Genomic DNA, 16,509 nt, shown 5'->3' on the forward strand with positions numbered 1-16,509 from the left:
GGTAGGACTGTGGCTGGTAGGGTGGACAGGCAAAGTGACTGCCTGGAGAATGGGCAGGTGGCCCAGCAAGGCCCAGAGGGTGCCTTCCCAGAAGTGAGGAGTCCAGTCTGGGGCCGGCCACTCAGGATGGACACAATGTACCAGAAGTGAGGTGGATCTCTGCAGAGTCCCTGGGGTCCTCATCCAGTCTGAAGAACACAGCACCAGCAGCCCTAGATCTATGAGGTCAGACTCTGCATCTTATCCTAGCACCTTGGGGACCTGGGGAGGCTGGACCACCCTGGGCCTGGCGGGGGGTGGGGTGCATGAGTCTCAGCTCTGCAGTATTCACCACCCCACACCTGAGGGCACCTGCCCTCTGCAGCACGGTGGGTCATTCTCATGAGGTCTATAAAGATGTCCATTATCAAGTGACCGTGGTAGCCAGGCCACGGGGTTCACATTGACGTTACCTCATTGCATTCTCATCTCCACACTGAAGGGGAAAACAGGTTCAGAGGGGTGGGCCCACTGTCCTGATGAGTGCTGCCCATTTGCTCCCACCCTCCCTACAACCAGCACCCCCCATGCCCCTCACTCAAGACCAGGGAGAAGCCCAGCTAACCCCTCCTGCAACCACACAGACCCCAGTGGGAACCCCAAGGCTGCTACTCTGCACAGGATGGAGGGCAGGAGTAAAGGCCATTAGGTGGTGGCAGTCGGCCGCGCCCCTCACCAGAGGCTGAGGTCTGACCCCCTGACCAGGCCAGCTTCAGGGCACGTGTCCTTTCATGAGCTGTGACTGACCACAGTCCAAGGGCCCACTGTGGGGAGTCCTCAGCATATCTGGACAGAAACGCCCCGGAATTGGGGTAAGAAGAGCCTTTACAGTCAGGCAGTGAAGAAACACAGCTGCTGGGCACCTGCTATGTGCATGCCTCAGGGATGGGAGTACGGGGCAGGCCCAGCCCTGGGACCTGGGTCAGGTGGCTGGGCCCTTGGGATCCCGAGTTGGAGGGATACCCCCTTGGAGGCAGAGATGAGCATCAGAGACAGGGCGGCCCCAGGTGGTCCTGGAGTCACCTTGTAAAGGCTAAGTCTATGCATGCTGCAGGCAGAGACACAGTCACAGTAGTTGATACCTCTGGAAAGTCCCAGTTCTGCTCACGAGCCTAGATCTAAGAGGCTGGGACAGGCAGAGGGGTATGAAGGGGTCATGGGCAGGCAGACTGTCCACACTGGCTGCCAGGGTGGCCAAGTGAGTAGAGTGAGCTGGGGCACTCACTACCGTGCCAACCCCACGCACGGATGACCCCGGGTCGAAGGCCCACGTCCTCAATCCCACGCAATAGCTCAGGCCCTCTGAGAGGGTTCGCTGTCTGCCCCCCGCCAGGGCTGAGCTGTTCGGAGGCCCTACCTGCTCGGAGGCAGCTGGGGGAAGGGACAGAAGTTGGGGGGCAGGGGATTGTGTGCTGGCGGGAATCATCTGCTTCATCTCATGGCTTAATCTTCCATCCCTACGTTTCTGGCCCTCGGAGAGGTCGGCCCGTTCAAGAGGCACCCCTGAGAGCCAGGTCTGCAGACACGAGGGCCTCGTGACGTGAGCCCTGAGGGCAGGGGGCTGCAACCACTCGCGCGGGCTCCCCGGCCGTGGAGGACACAAGGACAAACACGAAGGGTCCCCGACCTGCCGACCCCCTCCTCCCGGACACCGCGCGTAGCCTGTAGGCTACCTCCGCGCTCCACCCAGAGACGGGTCGCGCTGCTCCCGCCGCCGCAACCCCGAGCCCTCGTGCCGGCGGTCTCCCCTCTTCCGCGGGCGAGATTACTGCGCAGAGGTGAAGGGCACGCAGGTTGTGGGGGAACCCAGCGTGGTACGGCCGGAAGGGTCGAGCAGGGAAACAGGCCCAGCCAGAGGCTCGGGATCCGGGACTCGCGAGCGTGGCGCTCCTGGGCCGGGCGGTGGGGGAGGGGCCGCGTGTGGGCAGGCGCATGCGCACGGCAACCTGCACCTGTGGAGGGTGGCGGTGACCACTGGGCCCCACTCCGCCAACCCAGGTCCGCTTCACGCGCGTGCCTGTGAGGCGGCCGTGGCCGCGGCGAGGAGTCAGAGGGAACTGAACTGGCTACTCCCGCGGCAGGTGGGAGTTAAGGTCAGCAGCTGAACAAAGAAGCGAGCGCGGGCCGGACTTTTTTCTTTATTAGACATGGCGGCGTTGGTCTCACGGAAATCTCTGCGCTTTTGCAGGCACCGACAAGACAGGGCAACTACGGGGTAGCGGACTTCCGCCAGGCACGCTTCTAGGGCCGCTTCTGCAACTGCGCATGCGCTTGGGTTGCACCCGTTCCGTCTAGCCCAAAAAGTTCCTCTACATCCTTCCTCCGGATTGGTCTATAGGGACACGATGGCCTTTTACGCAAGCGTCACCCGTGCTGACCCGGAAGTTTTCTTCCCAGTTAAAAGTGTTGGCCCCCTGCGCGCGGCCTCTTCCTGTCTGTGCCAGGGCGGCGCGTGGTCCACGTCGAGCGATAGAGACGCTCAGGCTGTGTTCTCAGGTGAGACTGCCACGGGGCCGGGGATCCTAGGGACGGTTCATGGTCTTTCGGGGATAGTGCCCCGCGGCCTGGGCCTTTTCTCATTAGGTCTCATTTCTGTCTCTGGAAAAGAAAATGTAGAAGAAACGGGCGCGGGACGAGTTACTCTTGACTTCTTCCTGGTGCTCCGCCGCTTCTAGCTTTTCCCCATAGCGGGGCTTGGGGAACTTGGTTTGGACTATGCAGTTGTACTCTGAGATAGGAAGTTTCCATTTGTTAGGCACACGATGCCCTCTTTTGCTCTGTGTAACTTTCCCCCCGTAATAGCAGCCCCTAGAGCCTTCATGCTGTCGGTCAAGAATCGAAAGCTTTGGGTTGATTGTGCCACACAGTACCTACCGTGGTCCTTGATGTCATATAACGGTCCCACCTCACGGCCAGAGAAACAGCCCAAGACAGAATGTTGACTTGGGTCAAAGACCACGTAAATGGCGAGGTTGTGGTTTGAATTACAGCCGATGCAATGTAAGGACGTATGGCGTCTGCTGAGCCATTATACCTTGGTCCCAATGCAGCAGCTGTTGACTGGTGGCTGCCAAGTCTTGGGCCCAGGGGTTTTAGGTGAAAGACAGATGCTTCTTGCTGACAGCTGAGTAATTTTTCTAGTGCTTGAAAACACGTTCACAGCCTTGGTTCTTTGCGACCCCCCAGTTCATCACTAGATGGCGGCTAGCCTCAGAGTTAGGAATGAGTGCGCCTCTGCTCCGTGCTAGCTGGGCTCTGACGTTTTTTTCCTGTCATCACCCTGTCCCAGGATGACCGAGTGGGAGACAGCAGCACCAGCGGTGGCAGAGACCCCAGACATCAAGCTCTTTGGGAAGTGGAGCACCGATGATGTGCAGATCAACGACATTTCCCTGCAGGTGAGGGGACCTTGGTGATTGGCCTTCCCGGCTGGGGCGGACATTACTCCAGGAAGGAACGCATCAAACTTGTTGCTGTGCCATTAAGTCAAGAATAGAGGTCATAACAGGTAAAGAAGGGATCCCTTGACCACCATATCTACCACATTCGCTCTTGCGTCCTGTTCAAAGATGACTACAACTTCTGTCATGAGAGGACTCCTTCACCAGAAGGAGCATCACATCTCACATATGGTATTTTTGTTACTGTTTTTATAGTAAAATACATAACATCTAGTGTCATTCTTTTGCATGTGAATATCCAGGTATCCAATACCATCTCCTAAAGAGATGTTTTTTTTTCCCCAATTGAATGGCCTTGGCCACTTGTCATAAATCAGCTGGCCATAGATGTATGGGTTTCATTATGGACTTTCAGTTGTATCCATTGGTCTGTGTGCTGTCCTTATGCCAGTACCACACTTTCTTGCTTTGTATTAAGTTTTGCAACTGGGAATTGTGAGTTGCCCTACTTTGTTCCTACTCCGTACAGTTTTACACATACCCTTTTTTTCCCCTCCCCATGAAGGCATCATTAAGAATTTTGTGGGCTTTAGGAAGTTTAGCTTTTGTGAGCCCTTCCTCCATTAAAAGAAAGTGTTTGAAATTATATTTTGTGACTGCATTGATATAAAGATGAATATAACTTGGGTTGCACTTTATTCACTTTTCTCTTTTTTTTTAATCATTAAAGTTTTATCTTCGAGATAGGATTGCTCTCTGTCACCCAGGCTGGAGTGCAATGGTGTGATCACAGTTCACTGCAGCCTCAATACACCTGGGCTCAGGGGATCCTCCTGTCTTAGATTCCAACTAGCTGGGACCACAGGTGCATGCCGCCAAACCTGCTACCTTTTTTTTTTTTTTTTTTTTTTTTTTTGAGACGGAGTCTCGCTGTCGCCCAGGCTGGAGTGCAGTGGCGCAATCTCGGCTCACTGCAAGCTCCGCCTCCCGGGTTCACGCCATTCTCCTGCCTCAGCCTCTCCGAGTAGCTGGGACTACAGGCGCCCGCCACCACGCCCGGCTATTTTTTTTTTGTATTTTTAGTAGAGACGGGGTTTCACTGTGGTCTCGATCTCCTGACCTCGTGATCCGCCCGCCTCGGCCTCCCAAAGTGCTGGGATTACAAGCGTGAGCCACCGCGCCCGGCCTAAACCTGCTACCTTTTGTTTTATAAAGAATGAAAACTTTTTTGTTGTCTGTAAAGATGTCAGGGGACTTAGGCACTTTGCCTAATGGATAATTCAGCCTTGTTTTTCACTCTGAATATCTTGTAGATCTTGGCTTTTCTTTCTTTCAGGGGTTTATTTCGGGGGGTCCAAAAACATTTTAATTTTTTATTTATTTTTTGAGACAGAGTTTCGTTCTTGTCGCCCAGTCTGGAGTGCAATGGTGCGATCTCGGCTCACTGCAACCTCTGCCTCCTGGGTTCAAGCGATTCTTCTGTCTCAGCCTCCCAAGTAGCTGGGATTACAGGCACATGCCCACCACGCCCAGCTAATTTTTTGAGACGGAGTCTCGCTCTGTCGCCCAGGCTGGAGTGCAGTGGCGTGATCTCGGCTCACTGCAAACTCCGCCTCCCGGGTTCATGCCATTCTCCTGCCTCAGCCGCCGGAGTAGCTGGGACTACAGGCGCCCACCACTGCGCCCGGCTAATTTTTTGTATTTTTAGTAGAGACGGGGTTTCACCGTAGTCTCGATCTCCTGACCTCGTGATCCACCCGCCTCGGCCTCCCAAAGTGCTAGGATTACAAGCGTGAGCCACCGCGCCCGGCATGCCCAGCTAATTTTTTTATTTTTAGTACAGACAGGGTTTCATCATATTGGTCAGGCTGGTCTCTAACTCCTGACCTCTGGTGATCCGCCCGCCTCGGCCTCCCAAAGTGCAGGGATTACAGGCATGAGCCACCGCGCCTGGCGTTATTTATTTATTTGTGAGACAGAGTCTCTCTCTGCCTCCCAGGCTGGAGTGCAGTGGTGCAATCTCAGCTCACTGCAACCTCTGCCTCCCCGGGGTCATGCGACTTTCCTGCCTCAGCCTCCCAAAGTGCTGGGGTTATAGGCATGAGCCACTGCGCCTGGCCCACAAACATTTTCATTATAGGCCCAGATAATGTTTTAGACTTCGTGGGCCACATTGGGTCTCTGTTACTTTTTTTTTTCTTGAGATGGAGTCGCTCTGTCACCCAGGCTGGAGTGCAGTGGCATGATCTCAGCTCACTGCAACTTCCACCTCCTAGGTTCAGGTGATTTTCCTGCCTCAGCCTCCCTAATAGCTGGAACTACAGGTGCATGCCACCACACCTGGCTAATTTTTGTCTTTTTAGTAGAGACAGGGTTTTACCATGTTGGCCAGGCTGGCCTCGAACTCCTTGATCCACTAAACGTTTGTTAAGTGCCTGTTCCGCTAGGGAAGTAAACATCAATGGAAGTTCACTGTATTTTAAATACCTGTGCAGGGCTCCACTGTTGGGCCAAACCCTTGCTGGGGAATTTGGTGTTTGCAATTTTTTTCTGCATAGTGAAAGCCCTGCATGAATGCCCTTCACGAGACTGAGTTTTTTTTTTTTCTTGCAGCCAGACTATGAAATAGTACTGAGAGTTTCAGTGTCCTGTGTTCTTTTCCCATCATTCCTTGTATTTGTAGAAACAGGTATTTTGTGTATATTCTCAGAGGCAAGTGATAGAATGGCCTTGGGTACATTTTGTAATGGAACTATTCAACAGCAGTCTCCTTCGAATACACGTAGCTCCTCTCTTCCCCTTTACATACTCAAGGTTAACTTTTTGGCATTTTTCTAGATTTTTGTGTGGGGATGGCTATGTAAGTATAAGAAGACTTGTTAAATGATTGTTTTAAAACTGTGGTTCTGGGCCGGGCGCAGTAATCCCACCACTTTGGGAGGCCGAGGTGGGCAGATCATCTGAGGTCAGGGGTTTGAGACCAGCCTGGCCAACGTGGTGAAGCCCCGTCTCTACTAAAAATACAAAAATTAGCCGTGCATGGTGGCGTGCACCTGTTGTCCCAGCTACTTAGGAGGCTGATGCAGGAGAATCACTTGAACCTGGGAGGTGGAGGTTGGGATGAGCTGAAATCATGCCATTGCACTCCAGTCTGGCCAACAAGAGTGAAACTCCATCTCAAAAAAAAAAAAAAAACTGGGCTGGGCATGGTGGCGCATGTCTGTAATCCCAGCAACTTGGGAGGCTGAGGCAGGAGAATTGCTTGAACCCAGGAGGCAGAGGTTGCAGTGAGCCAAGATTGCGACGTTGCACTCCAGCCTGGGTGATAGAGTGAGACTCCATCTCAAAAACAAACAAACAAAAAAACCCAAAAACAAAAAAGTTCTCAGCCAGGTGCAGTGGCTTATGCCTGTAATCCCACCACTTTGGGAGGCTGAGGCAGGCCGATCACCTGAGGTCAAGAGTTCAAGACCAGCCTGGCCAACATGTCCAAACCCCATCTCTACTAAAAATACAAAAATTAGCCTGGCATGGTGGCATGCACCTGTAGTCCCAGCTACTCAGGAAGCTGAGGCAGGAGAATCGCTTGAACCTGGGAGGCGAAGGTTTCAGTGAGCTGAGATTGCACCACTGCATTCCAGCCTGGAAGGCAGTGAGACTCCATCTCAAAAAACAACCAAAAAACTGTGGTTCTTAACTCTGGGGTGGTTAGTCCCCTGTCTTACGGGACACTTAGCAATGTCTGGATACATTTTTAGGTGTGAAAACTGACTGGGGTGGTGCCAGGCACCGTGGCTCATGCCTATAATTTCAGCACTTTGGGAGCACAAGGTGGGCAGGTCACTTGAGGTCAAGAGTTCGAGACCAGCCTGCTTGAAATAGTGAAACCCCTTCTCTATTAAAAGTACAAAAAATGTAGCTGGGCTTGGTGGTGCGTGGCCTGTAATTCCAGCTACTCAGGAGGCTGAGGCAGGAGAATCACTTGAACCCAGGAGGCAGAAGTTGCAGTGAGCTGAGGTCATGCCACTGCACTCTAGCCTGGGTGACAGCAAGACTGTCTCAAGGGAAAAAAAAAAAAAACAAACTAGGCCAGGCGCAGTGGCTCACGGCTGTAATCCCAACACTTTGGGAGGCCGAGACGGGCGGATCACAAGGCCAGCCTGGCCAACATAGTGAAACCTGTCTCTACTAAAAATACAAAAAAACAAGCTAGGCGTGGTGGCAGGCCCCTATAATCCTAGCTACTCGGGAGGTTGAGGCAGGAGAATCATTTGAACCTCGGAGTCGTAGGTTGCAGTGAGCTAAGATGGCACCACTGCACACCAGCCTGGGCGACAGCGAGAGGCTCTCAAAAAAAAAAACTGATGGGGTTGCCAGTGGCATACCAGATGGCTGTTGAACATCCTATAGTGTGCAGGACAGCCCCCCAGACAATTATCTGGTCCAAAATCTAGCCTCCTTAGATTCCCACTCTTTCATTATAAAGGAAGTGTACTTTTTAGCGGCTTGGTAAAGTCACCTGTTCAGGGTTTTTTTCCTCATGGTAGATGGGGCTTACATCCAAGCCCCCTGGGGAGGCATACCAGGATCCCAGACAGCTGTTGGATACCCCAAATGGGTACTTGATTTCTCCTCTGGTGTCTGGCCAACGCCCACGCTGCTCCTGACCATTTTCCCTTCATTTCCTGCTCCGTCAGGATTACATTGCAGTGAAAGAGAAGTACGCCAAGTACCTGCCTCACAGTGCAGGGCGGTATGCCGCCAAACGCTTCCGCAAAGCTCAGTGTCCCATTGTGGAGCGCCTCACTAACTCTATGATGATGCACGGCCGCAACAATGGCAAGAAGCTCATGACGGTGCGCATCGTCAAGCATGCCTTCGAGATCATACACCTGCTCACGGGCGAGGTAGGGCTCTGTGGCCTGGTGAGGGCAGGCTGTGCCCTCAGTACACCCCAAAGCCCCACGGAGTGTATGCCAGGCTTATCCCCTGTGTGGTATGGTCACTCTTGTTTTAGGTGTGAGAAAAGGGGAGGAATGCATGGGGCTGGATGTCAGGCTCATATCCCCCTTCTCTCTAGAACCCTCTGCAGGTCCTGGTGAACGCCATCATCAACAGTGGTCCCCGGGAGGACTCCACACGCATTGGGCGCGCCGGGACTGTGAGACGACAGGCTGTGGATGTGTCCCCACTGCGCCGTGTGAATCAGGTGAACCTGGGGCTTATGCACGTGGCAGGGTGGACACAGCCACGGGAGTGGGTGGGGTCTTGCCTGGGGCAGGAAGACTCGTCTCTGTCTGCATGTTTCACCTGCAGCATCACTTCCTCTAGGAAGCCTTCCTGGATTCCAGCCCTGCATAGGGGCTGATCCAGGCTCTGGGTCGTCTTCTGGAACACATTTGGCAGAGGTCTTTCTTTCTTTCCTTTGAGTGTGTATTTTTACACTGTGTGTGTATATGTACTTTTTTCTTTTTTTTTCTTGGACATTTTGAGAATCAGTTGCAGACATTTCGATTGTGTTTCCCCTGAACACAGCAAGTGTCTTAAGAACAAAGATGACCTACCCGCGTCGTCACCCCCAGGAAGGAATTTAACAGCAATAGAATAATCAAGTCAGTCGTTGTTCCATTTAGCATCTGTCCCCAGAATGCCCTTTATACTGGCTCATTGTCAATTGGGTCCAAGTTAAAAGCAAATATATCGCCTTTTATTGCCTTTTTTTTTTTTTTTTTTTTTGAGGCAGAGTCTTCCTCTGTCACCTAGGCTAGAGTGCAGTGGTGCAATCTTGGCTCACTGCAAACTCCGCCTCCTGGGTTCAAGCAATTCTCCTGCCTCAGCCCACTGAGTAGCTGGGATTACAGGCGCCCGCCACCGCACCCAGCTAATTTTTGTATTTTTTGGTAGGGACGGGGTTTCACCATCTCGGCCAGGCTGGTCTTGAACTCCTGACCTCATGATCCACCTGCCTCAGCCTCCCAAAGTGCTGGGATTACAGGCATGAGCCACTGTGCCCGGCCTTTAATTTTTTTTTTTTTTTTTAGAAATAATTGAGATGGAATCTCAGGATGTTCTTGAACTCCTGGTCTCAAATGATCCTGTCCCCTCAGCCTCCCAAAGTGCTAGGATTACAGGCATGAGCCACCACAGCTGGCCGCCTTTTTTGTTGTCGTCGGTTTTTTTGTTGTTTGTAGAGGTGGGGTTTCACCAAGTTGCTCAGGCTGGTCTCAAACTCCCTGCCGAAGTGTTCCTCCTGCCTCAGCATCCCAAAGTGTTACAGGCGCAAGCCACCGCGCCTGGCCGTCTAGCAGTTTGCTGTTGAGGCAGGTCTCAATCTCCTGTCATTGGGGACGCAACTTCAGCCTGTGTGTGTGTGTGTGTGTCCCCGGACACTTGCTCTTGTGACCCTCTATCTGATTGCAAATCAGGCATGATGCCACCTCCTCTTGTCTCACTGGGCCTATGGGTGACAACATGGCTGGCAGCATCAGTTAGGGGTGGGCCCAGGGTGCTAGAGGACCACAGTCTGTCCTTTTAGCCTGACCCCTGCTCTCTTCCTAGGCCATCTGGCTGCTGTGCACAGGCGCTCGTGAGGCTGCCTTCCGGAACATTAAGACCATTGCTGAGTGCCTGGCAGATGAGCTCATCAATGCTGCCAAGGTGGGTGAGGGCACTCTGGTTGGGGGGTCTTAAGTTGGGCATTTGTGGGGGTCCTTCAGAATTCAGAGCTGTCTGTCTCCTTGCAGGGCTCCTCCAACTCCTATGCCATTAAGAAGAAGGACGAGCTGGAGCGTGTGGCCAAGTCCAACCGCTGATTTTCCCGGCTGCTGCCCAATAAACCTGTCTGCCTTTGGGGCAGCCCCACCCACCTGTGCCGTTGTCTGTCTTCGGTGGGGGGACGTGGGTGGCATAGCCCTGGTGGCCTTGGGAGCTGCTCACCTTCCTGACCTGGTGGCCTGTGGGTACCTGGAAGCATTGCTGACTCAGAACTGTGGCACCCCAGGGCCAGCAGGTGGGGCACCAGATGCAGGCCAGGCTGCCTGGAGTGTCCCAGCAGGTACTGGAAGTGAGACGGGGTTATCCGTAACTTCTGAGGGCGTGGCATGTGAGATGCTGCTGTGGTCTGGATGGATGGGTGGCTTGGGTGCCTGCGAGGTCTGGGTAGTCAGAAGACCATCCTGAGAGGCTTGTCACCTTGAAGTAGCACTGGGGAGAGGAGGAAAGCTCAGCTGTTGAGGGCACACGATTTAAGACCCCTAGCTTCACCCCGCTCTTGGATCTGGGCTGGTTTCACACTGGCTAGGTTGCGCTCCTGGTTACCTCTCCGGCTACACTGGTTGTGGCTGCACCTCAGGCCTGCATGCCCGGTTCTGTGGGCTGTGCAGGTTCCCTTCTGCCAGTGTCTATGCAGTGTCATCAGGCTGTTGGGGACAGGTTGGGACCCACCCAGGGCCACAGGCCGGTGACCTGGTAGAAGACTCATCAGGTTCTGAAGGGCGGGGTGGGCCCAAGCCCACCCACCGTGTGCCATCACCCTTCCACCGCTCCCAGCATCTGGCCAAGGCAGGCTTGGTGTTCATCCTGGTGGGGCTGGCCCAGGGGGTGGGGCAGGCAGTCAAACGGGTCCAGCGGGTACCTGGGACCTGGAGGGGTGGCCCTGGTTGAGCACCCTCCCCCTGGGAGGGTACTTTCGAGCCCAGCTGCAGGCAGGCCAGAAACGGTCAGAACAGACAGGGACACGCCACTGGTCAGAGGGAGGAGGCTTCCACAGGTAGGAAGGGGCCTACAGGCTGGCTGGGGTCTGTCATTGGTCTGTGGGTGGCCCCTGGCCCCTGTGCTTGGCTCCTCTCTCAGCGGCTGAATTCCTTTCCCTGCCTAGATGTCAATGTCTCTGTTCGACTGGGGTCTTGTATGGTCCCCCAGGTTCTCTCTGCCAAGCCCCTGAGGGGTGCCTGTTTCTGTTCCTCTGTGGGTCAGGTCCTTTCCATCCCTGTCTGGGGTCCTCCCCGTCTCCGTGTTCAACTCCAGTCTGTCTCTCCGTTTCCAATTCAGGAACTGGTTCCCCGTGGGTCCATTCCTATCCCCAGTCTCCGCCTCGGGCCTCCCCATCTACCCTGCTCCTCGACGCTAGCTACACCCTTCTCGGGATGGTGCTGCTCTGTACTGGGGGATCCTCTCTAAAGTACAGTCCCCGGTCTTCCCTGGATTCCCTGCTGGTCTCGGAACCCGCTCCAGGCTCCACCGCCTCCTTCCCTGCCTGACCTCTCCTCGCAGGTCCATCCGGATGCCCTGCCCTCGGCCGTTCTGGCTCCGCCATTCCCGGGTCTCCCAGGGCTCGGGTCCCAGCTCCCCGGGCTCGCTCTCTGCGCCCCGCTCCCCAAGCAGAGCGGAAGACCAGAATGAGGAGGAGGAGGAGGAGGACGGGGATGGCAGCCTAGGCTCCGGCCCCATCCTGCCCCCCGCCTCTCCGGTGGAGTGTCTCATCTGCGTGTCGTCCTTCGGCGGCGTGTTCAAGCTGCCCAAGTGCCTGGACTGCGGCCACGTCTTCTGTCTCGAGTGCCTGGCGCGCCTATCGTTGGCCACGGCGGGCGGCGGCAACGCGGTGGCCTGTCCTGTGTGCCGCGCGCCCACGCGCCTGGCCCCCCGCCGCGGACTCCCCGCGTTGCCAACGCAGTCCGGTCTCCTGCCCCGCAACGCGCGCGCACCGCCCTCTCGCCAGGGCTCCGTGCGCTTCGACCGGCGCCGCGGCCTTCTCTACCTGCGGCCCCCGCCGCCCCCGCCCGGGCCGCGCAAGGCCCGCGCCCCGCCGCCCCCGCCGCCTCTGCGCCTGGGCCGCCCGCTGTCGCGCCGCCTGTCGCTGGCCAGCCCGGCCTGGGTCTTCAACGCGGCCGTGGCGCTGGCCGTGCTGGTGGCCGCGGGCCTCGTGGTCTCGGGCGTCTACATCTTCTTCCTCATCCCGCACGCCACCTCCTCCGGCCCCGCGCGGCCCCAGCTCGTGGCGCTCGCTCCTGCGTCCGGCTTCTCTTGGTTCCCGCCGAGGCCCACGCCGGGGTCGCCCTGGACCCCCGCCTGGACGCCGCGCCCCACGGGCCCTGACCTGGACACGGCCCTGCCGGAAACTGCAGAAGATGCGCTGGAGCCCGAGGCGGGCTCCGAGGACCCGGCGGAGGCCGAGGGGACGCTGGACAGCCGATCAGATGGCACGTGGGGCACAGAGACTGGCCCCGGCTGGGCCCCGTGGCCACGGGGCGCGAGGAGGCTGTGGGGCCCACAATAAGTGCGCCAGCACTGCCGTCCTGCCTCCAGGCCTGGCACCTCTGTGTTATCTGGGGCCCTTAGTAGGGCGCACAGCACTTACCCGTTTCTCCAGAGTGGAGCCTAGGGCAAGCATCCTTGGCATTGTCACCATGGGGTGGACCCTCTCAAGGAACAGGCACCGCAGTCGTCCCACAAGGATCCTCTGGGAACGCCCCTGACCCCCATTCTTGTGGCTGTCCAGCGGAGGGTGCCCTGACCGTGACCTCCATAAGGCTCTTGCTGGGGCTTGCTCCTGCTCTGCAACCCCTACTCCGTGGGGGTGCAGTTGGAAGCATCCCTGATCCTCATCCCTTGTAGGAGTCTAGCTGTGGACACCCCGGACTGACATCCATGCAGGTGCCCAGCCAGGGGCAGCCCCACACGGATCCTTGAACGGGTCCTGCTGGGAGTGCCGCCAGTCATCCTCACCACAGATTCCTGGGGGAGCGTCTTTGCTAGCACTGGAGGCCAAACCACTCATCCTTCGGATTGGCCATAGGTGGCAGGGGCCCGCCTATCTTTGGAGGGCAGAGCTGCTGCTGCTATTATTCCCTGGTCACCTCCTCCCCAACTGGCTCATTGCAGGGGACGTCCTACCACTCCACCCATCTGTGGAGTTTGTTTTCTACTGCCTGCAGGCTGGGCCTGGGTGGGCTCCAGCTGTCTACATGCGGGTCCCGGTTGTAGAGTTGCCATTCTGCACACCCGGTTGGGGCTGGGGCTCAGGCTTGAAGTAACACGGTGCGCTGGCCAGGGCTGAGGGGGAACTTGAGCCTTAAAGACTGGCTCCTGCCCCAATCCTAAGTCCCAAAGTGCTCTGGGAGCCTCCACTTCCCCCTGGGTCGTGGCTTCTAGGATCTTCCCAATATGCTGTGGTGCAGCTGTGCTCATGATGGCTCAGAGAGGTCAACAACACCCCAGGGGTCAGACAGAGGCAGACAATGGTGGGGGTGGGAGTCTTGGACCTCATTGGTTAGCCAGAGGGATCCTAGTCCCTTTCCCTGGCCATCAGAATCCCCATCACCCCCGATTAATATCTTGGTGCCGGTTACTGCACTTCTTCCTCCAGGGCTCCATCTGTCCCGCCCAGCCTCCTTTCTTGTGCCTCAAGGTGAACCTTGAGCCTTCCCAATAGACAGCAGCCTCCAGGGAAGGTAGCGTATGGGCTCCTGTACTCTTCCTCCCAGAAGCCTTCCTGGGTTAGTTGTGGGGGTAGATGGCAGCTATTCTCTGTGCAGACTGAACCTGGGGCTTCTGTTTCCTCCCAGGCCCTGCACCCCCACCCCCATCCTGCCTCACCTCACTCTGGGATGGAGTGCTGTGTTTTGGGAATGGGCACCCAGCATGTTCCATGCTGTGTTTTGGGAATGGGCACCCAGCATGTTCCAAAGAGAAACGTGACTTCTATGTGGCTGGAGGCTCCTGTTTGATTTGTTTACGTGTGTCCTCAGCACCAGCATACAGTAGGTGCCAAACAAAGGAGTGACAGAATTGCAGGTGACCCAGGCAGCCTGGGAATGCACCCTGGGCCCAGGACTGTCTAGAGCTAGCTCTGGTGTGAGCTGCTGCTTCCTGGTGGGAGCCAGAGGAGGAACACTAAGGAGTCCATAGTGTGTCTTCCCAGACCAGTTCTTGCCCACACACACATGCCGATGTCACCCACAGGGGCTGGGAACAGTGTACTGGGTCACCGTGCAGCCACAGCCTAGCCTCATAGGGAAGAAACCTGGTCAGACAGCAGCAGAGTTGGTGGTCTATTCATTTTCTCTGGCTGCTGTGACAAAATACCCCCAACTTAATTCTTTAGAACACGCGTTTATTTTTATTTATTTATTTTTGAAACGGAGTCTCACTCTGTCGCCCGAGCTGGAGTGGAGTGGTGTGATCTTGGCTTACTGCAACCTCCGCTTCCCGGGTTCAAGCGATTCTCCTGCCTCGGTCTCCCAAGTAGCTAGGATTACAGGCACTCGCCACCATGCCTGGCTAATTTTTGTATTTTTAGTAGAGACGGGGTTTCACTATGTTGGCCAGGCTGATCTCAAATTCCCGGCCTCGTGATTTGCCTGCCTCGCCCTCCCAAAGTGCTGGGATTACAGGCCTGAGCCACCGCAGCCGGCCTTATTTTATTTATTTATTTATTTATTTTGAGACAGAGTCTCGCTCTGTAGCCCAGGCTGGAGTGCAGTGGCGCAACCTCGGTTCACTGCAACCTCTGCCTCCTGGGTTCAAACCATTTTCCTGCCTCAGTCTCCCAAGTAGCTGATATTACAGGCGCCTGCCACCACGACCAGCTTTTTGTATTTGTAATGGAGACGGGGTTTCACCATGTTGGCCAGGCTGGTCTTGAACTCTTGGTCTCAAGTAATCTACCCACCTCAGCCTCCCAAAGTGCTGGGATTACAGGCACGGGCCACCATGCCTGGCTAAACACACACTTATTATCTTGCAGTTCTGCAGTCCAGAAGTCCATTAGTTTCACTGGGCTAAAGTTGCGAACTACCCCACAGGGCTAGTTCTTTCTAGAGACGCTAAGAGAGAATTCACTTCTTTAGTTTTTCCAGCTTCTAGGGCTGCATTCCTTGGCTCCTGGCTCCTTCAAAGCCAGCAGTGCAGCATCTTCAGATCTCTCTGACCCTCCTGCCTCCCTCTTTCACTTATAAGGACACTACAAGTACATAGCGCCCACCCGGATAATCCAAGATAGTCTCCCCATCTCATGATCATTAATTTAATCACACCTGCAAAGTCCATTTTGTGGTGTCAGGTAAAAGATTCACAAGTTCCAGGGATTCGGACCAGGATATGTTGGGAGGCCATTATTCTGCCTACCATAGGGTCTCAGAGATCTTCCTCATTGCTTCCCTCTCCCACCCACCCTAGGGGTGTGGGGGTGTGCAATAGTAGATCTGACCCAGACGGGCCAAGCAGGGGGGTCAGAAAGGGGCCCTTGCCTGGTGTTGCACAGAAGAGGGAGAGGATGTTCGGTGCCTGAGGGTGGTCCAGGAAGGCTGCCTGGAGGAGAGAGCTGTATCCTAAAGGATGCTCAGGAGCTGGCATTGAGGCCAGTAGCATAGGCAGCACAAATACAGGAGGACTGGGGAGGCCAGGGGTGGGGCTGGCCCCATTCTCTGTCTTAACCAGCTCGCTCCTAGGGGCTTTTGTGGCTTCTGCACTCTACCAGCTTGGAGCCAGAGGCCTCATTCTCTCTTGCAGTAAAATGAGGCTGATGACTGAGCCTAGGAGTTGCTGAGCATCTGGTCTGCTGATTACCACCTTGGTGCCTGGTGTCTGCCTGCCTACCCACTGCCTTCAAACAAAGGGGTTGCCTGAAACCACCCAGGGGGACGCCTCCCACCCTTGCCCAGCCTCAGCCAATCTCCTCTTTCTCCAGAGCTGGAGTTGTGCCCTCCTAGCCTCTCTCTGCCCACCCCATCACTGCTGTACACCCTGCCCCTTGGCGCTTCGGCCCCAGACTTGCTCCTCCTGGCAGGCCTGGGTGCTTGTGAAGCCGGGTGCCAGAGGGCCCAGCACGAGACAGCTTTGATTCTCTTTTCTGTAAATGGACAACAATAAATTCTCTTTTTCCTTCATCCGCAAGTGTTTACTGAGCGCCTTCTGTGTACCAGGCCGCACCAGGGTGCGGAGCAAAGACCAACCTCAGGGAGCAGATGAGGTCCAGGCGGCTGAGCCAACCGAACCATGGTTCTGGTAGCACTGCCTCCCCCGCCACGCTCAGGGGGCCCTGCTCCCCAAGCCCTTCCCAAATCCTGCGGTC

General features: G+C 55.8%; 2 protein-coding genes across 2 annotated transcripts; both read left to right on the forward strand.

Annotated features, from left to right (window-relative positions):
• Positions 1-2,427: 2,427 nt before the first annotated feature.
• Positions 2,428-10,303, forward strand: RPS5 (ribosomal protein S5). Its single transcript, XM_032171458.2, has 6 exons — positions 2,428-2,535; positions 3,329-3,437; positions 8,138-8,347; positions 8,521-8,649; positions 9,999-10,097; positions 10,184-10,303. Exons 2-6 carry the CDS (start codon positions 3,330-3,332, stop codon positions 10,250-10,252), a joined length of 615 nt encoding a protein of 204 aa, XP_032027349.1. The 5' UTR covers positions 2,428-2,535; position 3,329; the 3' UTR covers positions 10,253-10,303.
• A 1,418-nt stretch (positions 10,304-11,721) lies between these two features.
• RNF225 (ring finger protein 225) lies at positions 11,722-12,714 on the forward strand. Its single transcript, XM_032171444.1, has one exon. The coding sequence runs from the start codon at positions 11,722-11,724 to the stop codon at positions 12,712-12,714; it is 993 nt and encodes a 330-aa protein (XP_032027335.1).
• The last annotated feature ends 3,795 nt before the right edge of the window (positions 12,715-16,509 follow it).

Source organism: Hylobates moloch, unplaced genomic scaffold (genome assembly GCF_009828535.3).
Source record: "Hylobates moloch isolate HMO894 unplaced genomic scaffold, HMol_V3 SCAFFOLD_12, whole genome shotgun sequence".
Classification (NCBI taxonomy): Eukaryota; Metazoa; Chordata; class Mammalia; order Primates; family Hylobatidae; genus Hylobates; species Hylobates moloch.

Coding starts and splice junctions, on each gene's coding strand:
- RPS5 (XM_032171458.2), top strand. CDS start 3,330: ATGACCGAGTGGGAGACAGCAGCACCAGCGGTGGCAGAGACCCCAGAC. Junction 8,650..9,998: donor CACTGCGCCGTGTGAATCAG/GTGAACCTGGGG, acceptor CTCTCTTCCTAG/GCCATCTGGCTGCTGTGCAC. Junction 10,098..10,183: donor AGCTCATCAATGCTGCCAAG/GTGGGTGAGGGC, acceptor GTCTCCTTGCAG/GGCTCCTCCAACTCCTATGC.
- RNF225 (XM_032171444.1), top strand. CDS start 11,722: ATGCCCTGCCCTCGGCCGTTCTGGCTCCGCCATTCCCGGGTCTCCCAG.